At 31.3% G+C, this 8,805-nt stretch overlaps 1 protein-coding gene across 3 annotated transcripts; it reads left to right on the top strand.

Annotated features, from left to right (window-relative positions):
- Window positions 1–1,722: 1,722 nt before the first annotated feature.
- Window positions 1,723–7,480, top strand: PPH (pheophytinase). 3 transcript variants are annotated; one of them, XM_079082727.1, is made up of 6 exons: window positions 1,723–1,870; window positions 2,226–2,921; window positions 3,939–4,165; window positions 5,182–5,373; window positions 6,298–6,454; window positions 7,140–7,480. In XM_079082727.1, the coding sequence occupies exons 2-6, from the start codon at window positions 2,238–2,240 to the stop codon at window positions 7,377–7,379; spliced, it is 1,500 nt and encodes a 499-aa protein (XP_078938853.1). In that variant the 5' UTR covers window positions 1,723–1,870; window positions 2,226–2,237; the 3' UTR covers window positions 7,380–7,480. The 3 variants fall into 3 exon arrangements, with proteins under 3 accessions (XP_078938853.1, XP_078938858.1, XP_078938862.1); XM_079082732.1 differs by lacking the exon at window positions 1,723–1,870 and adding an exon at window positions 1,877–2,024; XM_079082736.1 differs by lacking the exon at window positions 1,723–1,870 and adding an exon at window positions 1,888–2,028.
- The last annotated feature ends 1,325 nt before the right edge of the window (window positions 7,481–8,805 follow it).

Genomic DNA, 8,805 nt, shown 5'->3' on the forward strand with positions numbered 1-8,805 from the left:
TCGACATTTGGGGTAATTTTGACAGTTTGGAAGAAAGGAGGCAGAAATTTCGAAAGTAGTCCTTGATGTTTCGAAATTTTGGCTGTTCATACCCAACTTTCGAAAATGGGGATATAATGCTGAGAAATCGAAGAATATTCATTTCTGGCCCCTGCAGTTAATGCGAATTGACGCTTTCTACCCAATTTCGCAAATAGGAGAGAGTTTCGCATTTTTGGCTGTTTTGGGCGCACCGGTTCACTGCAGAATTTTGAAATTGACAATTTCTACCTATTTTTGAGAAATTTTGTCAAAGGCGGTCCGTGAACGAAGCTAAAAATTGAAGATTTTTTGGATTTTCCGGATTGAAGCAAAATGTTTATGCCATGTGTTAAGGGGGAGTTTTGGATAGAAAAATTCCGAATTGAGCACTTTCTCATTCCTTTTTGGTTTTATAATCATTTTTTGATTATAAAAAGGGGGAGAAATTTATATGGAAATTCGAAAGTTGAAATTTTCATATTACACGGACTTGAAGATCGAAGTGACCTCGAGTATTTGAAGTTTATGAAATGATTCGATTGGAAATTCGGAAGTGATTTCGGTTCATGATGGGTTTGGACTTATTGAAGATTTTTGAGATGTGCTTTTATGCTCAACTTTAGGGTGATTATTTGGAGATTGAGAAACTCCTAATTATCCATTGATGCTCGGTTCGTATGGTCTCACATTCTAGAACCCAAATTGAAGAATCATGGAAAAATTGAATATTTGATGTTCATCTCTACACGTGTCACGTTTGAGGTTCGGTTCGTGAAGTTGCTCGAGTTTGGAAGATTTGAAGCGAGTAATCCATTCCTAACTTTGAGGGGGAGAGTGTTGGGTACAAAGTTATCCATGAATTACTTTGTAAATGGTTTGACTTTTGTAGACCCACTTTCATGTGGTAAATTAGCTTTGTGACATGAGAGATAGAGAGAGAAAGAGAGACATGTAAACACATCTATATAAGGTGGGTTCATTCCACATGTAGAGGTGTGCTTGAGAGATTTAACATTGAGAGTGTTAGTGTGTGTTAATTATGTAGATTTAGATCTAGATCCTTTTTTGTAAACACCTTTCATAATCGAATGCATCTTTTAAACACCGAAATCACTGTGTTCTTTATGTGTTTTTTAATTCCGCATGCCAAACCAATGTTCATAATTCACATCATTAGTAAACACATATACCCACATATAATCATAAAAACAACTAAAATTCGAAGGAAAACGACTTATAGCTAAGTAATCGCATCAATCTATACAAAAAAAAAACGAAACTTTCTTATCTTTAACATATAATCATACAAATAATAGACACATACCCATAAAAAATGAATATCTTCAGCGATAGAAAAAGACATTATTTGAAATTGATCTAGTCTGCAACAAAGAGTCTGAAGTTTGAAATGAGGTTCGAAACCAACAATGGTCCGACATTTATATATATGAGACCACATTACCATGTCAGACCCGTTTTACTCATTTAGTCATTTCAGAATTCGGGTCTCAAAATCAACACTCCGGACCAAGTGATATTTTTTTTTTCAAAAATAAAATTATAAGTAGTTATGTTTAAGAAAAAAACCACAAACTAATGATTAGAATCAATTTCCCAAATAAATATAATATAAAATAAAAATCTAACGACCAAATAAGATAACACATCGACACATATTAGTCGGTTTGCGAACAACGACAAATATCATTGTCGTTGGTTTCACAGATAGCCTAAACTCACACGCCATTTCTGGGCATCAGTCGCAGTCTCCTCTGTCCAATTTTCCACCATACCTACACATTATTCAAACCTTTTGCTTCCAAAACTAAAATTCCACTCACAATCGGAGGTAACGCATCCCTTTTTTCTCTTCATTTATTATAAATTTATGCTTTAGTTTCGTAACAATCGAATTCCTCCTGCTTCAAGTATGATTGCTCTTTAATAGCTGCATAATTAATGCTCTGTTAAGTGCTAGATCCCCTTCTTAACTGCTGCTTATAGTAAGTATGTTTAAATTCGTACCTGATTTTACTTTTTTGTTAGTTGGAGCTGTTGTTCGAGGAGTTAGATCATTATATTTTGATTTCGATTAGATTTTTTTAAAGTAATTAGCAACGAAAGATTAACCGATTTCATATCCAAAAAGATGTCTGCTTTTCGGATATTTGTTATGTTTTAACACAAAATATCGATCATTTCAGAAAGGTTTTAATATGGAGATCATATCCGGTCATTCAACGCCTTGTTATCATCTTGCAACTTTAAGACACAATTTTCCCGAGAAAACCCTAGATTCACTTCCATCGAAGTTCTCAAGAAGAAGAAAACATAAATTTCTTCATACTTCTCTTCCATCTACCTTTCGCCTAAACAATTACAACACTGTTCATAAATCTACACCATTAAACACTCTCAAAGGCGCTGAAGGTGTTATCAATGGAGACGAAACCCTAGAAAACGTAACCAAAAGAAGGCAACCAAATGTTTCAATACCCAAAGTTGTAATCCCAGGATTACCAGATGATTCAAAAGGCGATGTTAGTGCTCCTGTTAGCAGTGGCGAATGGGAATGGAAGCCTAAGTTTAAAATCCATTATGAAAGATCGGGATCAAGAAATAGTGATTCAGCTCAGATTCTTTTTCTTCCTGGATTTGGTGTGGGATCTTTTCATTATGAAAAACAGTTGAAGGATCTTGGAAAGGATTATGGTGTTTGGGCGATGGATTTTCTAGGTCAGGGTATGTCATTGCCATGTGAGGATCCTACTCAGAGTAATGGTGATTTAGAAATGGGTAATTCTATGTGGGGATTTGGAAATGAAACTGAACCTTGGGCAGATGATCTTGTTTATTCTATTGATTTATGGCAAGAACAAGTACGATATTTTATAGAAGAGGTAATTGCATATGATATGATATGATAATTAGTAATTGCAAAGGATAATTATAGGGAAAAATATAGTATCGTTTTATTTATTTAGCCACTTAACTATTTTTCTATAGGCAAAATAAAGAAGACATACAAGTTATACTTTCATCATTTTATCGATTTAGCCACTGAACTATTGTTTTTAGCGGTTTAGTCAATGAACTATTATTATCATGATGATAATAAAAAGGGAAATCTTAGATAGAGTCCTAATATTTTGGGCCAGTTTACGGTTTATTCCCAGCTTTTATTTTTTGAACAAAAAAAGTCCCGATTATTTTATATTTTGCCCAAATTAACGAAATAGTCCTTATTTTTTTCAACAGAAATCGACAGATTGTCATATAAAATTTAGATAAACGAGACTTTTCTGTTCAAAAAATAAATGTTGGGATTAAATTGTAAACTGACCCAAAATATTGTGACTTTATCGGAAATTTCCCTAACAAAAAGTAATAGTTTAGGGGTTAATTTCATAAATGTTGAAAGTTCATTGTGTTATTTTGCATTTTGCCTTTTTTTTTTTAAAAAAAAAAACGGGGTTAACAGGAAAATGGTTTTTAACAGGTCAAAATAAGTTAAATGGTTTAATCAGTACAAAAGGTCAAAACATGTATAATGATTTAATCACTATATAAAATAGTTAAGTTTCTAAATTGATAAAATGATGAAAGTAAACATGTTTTTCTTTATTTTTCCCATATTTATAATACAACATTATTCTCTTCTATGTAGTGAAATAATGAAAATACATTGTGTTTTTTTGTAGTATAATCCTTTTATCGATTTCGCTTACTTCACTAATATCTATTGTGATTAAACAATTATTCATTTTTAAATGCTTAAAAAAATCACTTTCCCGAATTACCCATTTTGAAAAATAGCAAAACACAATACAATTTCACCATATTATCAATTTAGCCACTTAACTATAATGTTTTTTGTATTGATCATATTAAATTCTAATTTGATAAATATATTACAGGTCATCAAGGAACCCGTGTACATAGTGGGAAATTCACTAGGGGGATATGTCGCACTTTACTTTGCAGCACGTAACCCTAATTTAGTAAAAGGTGTTACACTACTCAACGCAACACCATTTTGGGGATTTTTCCCAAACCCTATAAGATCTCCAAAGCTATCACAATTATTCCCATCAACTGGGACTTTTCCTCTTCCTCCACGTGTCAAAAAAATCATAGAAATTGTGTAAGTTGCTACAAACTATTTCCATTTTTCTTTTTAACCCCCCTAAATGTTTAATTCTATTCAATAGGTCAATTAAAATCTAATGCGTTCACAATTACACCATCAGGAGCAATTTAAACCGGCAATAAATATGATGTGGCGTCTACGTGGCATATTTGTTCACATGATGTCCACATGGCGTTGGCCATGTGGACTTTTTTATAACTATATGCCACGTAGGATGCCACGTCATGTTTATTGCCGGTTTAAATTGCTCCCGATGGTGTAATTGGAACACATTAGATTTTAATTGACCTATTGAATAGGATTAACTGTTGTTAAAGGGTCAAAATAAATATAATGGTTTAATCACTATATAAAATAGTTATGTTCCCAAATTAATAAAATAATGAAAGTACAAATGTTTTTCTTTATTTTGCCAATAATTATAATACAACATTCTTCTCTCATATTTAGTGAAATGTTGAAAGTAGATTGTGTTTTTTGTAGTATAATCCTTTTATTGATTTAGCCACTTCACTAATATCTGTTGTGATTAAACCATTATTTATTTTTTAATTCTAAAAAAATCATAGAAATCGTGTAAGTTGTTATTCTTTAGGAATAATGTCACTATATCACCACAAACTATTTCCATTTTTCTTTTTAACCCCCTAAATGTTCAATTCTATTCAATAGGTCAATTAAAATCTAATGTTTTTACAATTACACCATTGGGAGCAATTTAAAATGGCAATAAATATGACGTGGCGTCTACGTGGCATATTTGTTCAATGATGTCCACATGGCGCTAGCCATGTGGACTTTTTTATAACTATATGCCACGTAGGATGCCATGTCATATTTATTGCCGGTTTAAATTGCTCCCGATGGTGTAATTGTGAACGCATTAGATTTTGATTGGCCTATTGAATAGAATTAAACATTTAGGGGGTTAAAAAGAAAAATGGAAATAGTTTATCACTAAATAGATTCTAGCTTATTAAAATTTTGAACTTTTTTTTATATGCATATAGTTGGGAGAAAATAAGGGATCCTAGAACTATTGGGGAGATATTGAAGCAAGTGTATGCGGATCATTCTACAAATGTGGATAAGGTGTTTTCTCGGATACTTGAAATAACAGAACATCCAGCAGCTCTTGCATCATTTGCATCTATAATGTTGGCTCCTCAAGGAGAAGTATCTTTTGGAGAGGCTTTATCTAGGTATGCACTATATTATATTATATTTTATTTTATATAGGTTGCATTTGTTACACTGGATTTAACAAGTTATTTGAGGCTTTCTTAGATAATGATTATACCGAGGGTATTAACGTCTTTTTGATGAACTAGTATTAACAGAAATTTCTCTCCTTATTTTGCTCTATATTGACATTACTTATATAACATTTGTCTTTTTAGTTGATTGCACTTTTGGTCCCTGTAGTATTGAAATAGATAAAATGACAGAAATTGTACCTTTGTTGAAACAAAGTTACAGAAATGTCCCTGTGTTTCAAATACATAATGACAGAAATGGTCCTTCTCTGAGAAAAAATTACAGAAATGGTCCTGTAACAGAAGTACAGAAACGATCCCTGTATAAGACAAAATTACAGAAATGGTTCCTCTGTAGGAAATAGAGGAAATTACAGAAATGATCCCTGTGTTAGATAAAGTTACAGAAATGGTCACTGTGTAACAAACTTATAGAAATAGTCCTTGTATAAGACAAAATTACAGAAATGATCCCTGTATAAGATAAAGTTACAGAAATGTCCCTTTTTTCAAATACAAAATGACAGAAATGGTCCTTATGTGAGAAAAAAGTACAAAAATGGTCCTTCTGTGAAAGAAGTACAGAAACAATCCCTATATAAGACAAAATTACAGAAATGGTTCCTCTGTAGGAAATAGAGGAAATTACAGAAATGATCCCTGTGGAAGAAAAAGTTACAGAAATGATCCCTGTGGAAGAAAAAGTTACAGAAATGATCCCTGTGTAAGATAAAATTATTAGAAATAGTCCTTGTATAAGAAAAATTACTGAAATGTTCCCTATGTGCAAGACAAAATTAAAGAAATTGTTCCTGTTTAATATTATTTATTGACATTACTAATATTATTTGTTATTATTTGTAATTGTAGATGTAAAATTCATGGCATACCCATATGCCTTATGTATGGAAAAGAAGACCCATGGGTTAGACCCATTTGGGGTCTACAAGTGAAGAGGCAATTGCCTGATGCTCCTTATTACCAAATTAGCCCTGCAGGACATTGCCCTCATGATGAAGTTCCTGAGGTATGTAACTTTTTTTATAAAATAGCATTTTACTTTTTACTTTTATTTCTTCCTATTACAACAACAATCTTGTAATAGAAAGAAAGAAAAGAAGGAGATTTACGTGGTCCTCGAGTATCACTTATTTTTTCAACTTTGGTCCCAAAAAGTTTTCTTTTGCAATTTTGGTCCTTATTTTAGGGTTTTGGTGCAATGACTATTTTTGGTCTTTCTCAAAAATATAGTCAATTTACTTGGAAGAGGGACCAAAAATGCTACCAAAACCTCAAGTAAGGACTAAAATTGCATGAGAACTTTTTAGAACACCAAAATTGAAAAAAGAAAAACATTTATACTCGAGGACCAAAAATGTAATTTATAAAACATTCCCCTCCATATCCCCCCAAAATTGAAAAGCAACAATAAGACTTTTTCAACGAGTTTATTTCGATTTCTTAAATTCTCCAAAATATACCTTCTTATTTATTATATATATATATATATATATATATATATATATATATATATATATATATATATATATATATAAAACTCAATCTTCTTCATGTCCTATATGTCATTTTACGCATTTCAGTTCACTTATCAGCTAACATCTAGTTTTTCAGCTGATCCACCTAACATAGCCTAAATCTTCACTTTGTTTTATGCCTTAAAACCTTTTTTTTTGTTTAAAAATGATTTATAGGTTGTGAATTATTTATTACGTGGTTGGATAAAAAACTTGGAGTCACAAGGTTTTATTGCATTGCCATTACTTGATGATGAAAGCGGTCGATATGATGTTGCCAAAGATTTAGAATACGTGAGAGACGGAACCAAAAAATCAGTGAGGGTGTGGTTTTACGGGTCCGAGTTTTCAGTATGGAGCAAGTTTAGTTCTTTTTTTAATACCCAAATACAAGATTTGTCTTTTAAGTTGAGGTGATGGAGATTTTTAGGCACATATATGCATATAATGTAATATATTGAAGTGTAGTATTCATATTTTTAGATGTACATAAATGAAATCAATTATTTATAAGACTATACGACACCAACTCTCTAGGGTTATTTTTAGATCTCATTTTTTTTTATCTTTACATGGATATTGGTCGAATCTCTTCTATCATGTTTTATCCTAGGGAACAAATGAAGGTTAACTAATCTTGTATGAACATAATGGAAATAAGGTCAATATATGTGTATGGTTGGCTATCTTTCATGAGTGGGATAACAGTTTTCTATTTTTGACCATCATATCGGTCTCACTTTCAGTCATATCAGTCATATCAGTTTCACTTCCTGTCCAATGTATGACATACATAGTTTCTTGTGTTTTCTTTTGTAAGACATAGAACGGAGGTTGAATAACCTTAAGTAGATCTCTTTTTTTTTACCAACTTTCTAGGGTTATTTTTAGATCCAGTTTTTTTTTTTTTAATCTTTACATGGATATTGGTCGAATTTGTTCTATGATGTTTTGTCTTAGGTAACAAATGAAGTTTAACCAATCTTGTATGAATATAATGGAAATAAGGTTAATATGTGTATGGTTGGCTATCTTTCATAAGTGGGATACAAGTTTGTTATTTTTTACCATCATATCGGTCTCACTTTCAGTCATATCAGTCTCACTTTCAGTCTAATGAATAATCTTAAGTAGATTTGTTAAGAAGTCAATATGTTTGCTTGGCTTGGCTATCTTTCGGAAATTGCATTATTTTGTCCATTGACATAAGTAAAAGATGCAAAAGTTTCGGTCACTTTTTGATAATACTATCAAATTAAATGGGTTGAAAATCTCAAACCAATACGACCTTTGTAAATATAAAGGTTGTGAATTTTCAACCCAATCCAAACTATTTAATAAACGAGTTGAAATTTGGTTGACTGATTTATGTTTTTTTTCCAAACAAATATGTTTAATAAACAGGTTTGAACCAATTAAATTTCAAAAAGTAAAACACAACTGACATAAGTAACACAAGCAAAAGTTTCGGTCATTTTTTGATAAATCTATCTAATTAAACTTGTTAAAAATCTCAAACCAATTCTGTTTAAATAAATCGGTTGTGAATTCTCAACCCAATCCAACCTATTTAATAAATTAGTTGAATTTTGGTTGATGAATTTTTTTTTTCCGGTCAAATATGTTTATTAAATGGGTGGAACCAATAAAAATTCAAAAAGTAATTAAAAAAAACTTACAACCAATTAAATATGTTATATACTTCAATCATCATTCAGATAAAATTAGAAAAAGTTACAAAGTCGGGATGATTGTTCATATAAAAAAAATACAACAAAAAACACAAATCAAATGTTCAAATAACCTAAAATTGTCTAAAATTAGAAATATTAATATTCAAAAG

Source organism: Lactuca virosa, chromosome 1 (assembly GCF_052849685.1).
Source record: "Lactuca virosa cultivar CGN04683 chromosome 1, Lactuca_virosa_CGN04683_v6, whole genome shotgun sequence".
Taxonomy (NCBI): Eukaryota; Viridiplantae; Streptophyta; class Magnoliopsida; order Asterales; family Asteraceae; genus Lactuca; species Lactuca virosa.

Excerpts from the sequence above, each read along its gene's own strand:
- PPH (XM_079082727.1), top strand. The coding sequence starts at position 2,238 with ATGGAGATCATATCCGGTCATTCAACGCCTTGTTATCATCTTGCAACT. Across the intron at positions 4,166-5,181 it reads AAAAAAATCATAGAAATTGT|TTGGGAGAAAATAAGGGATC; the intron begins GTAAGTTGCTAC and ends ATATGCATATAG. Across the intron at positions 6,455-7,139 it reads CTCATGATGAAGTTCCTGAG|GTTGTGAATTATTTATTACG; the intron begins GTATGTAACTTT and ends AATGATTTATAG.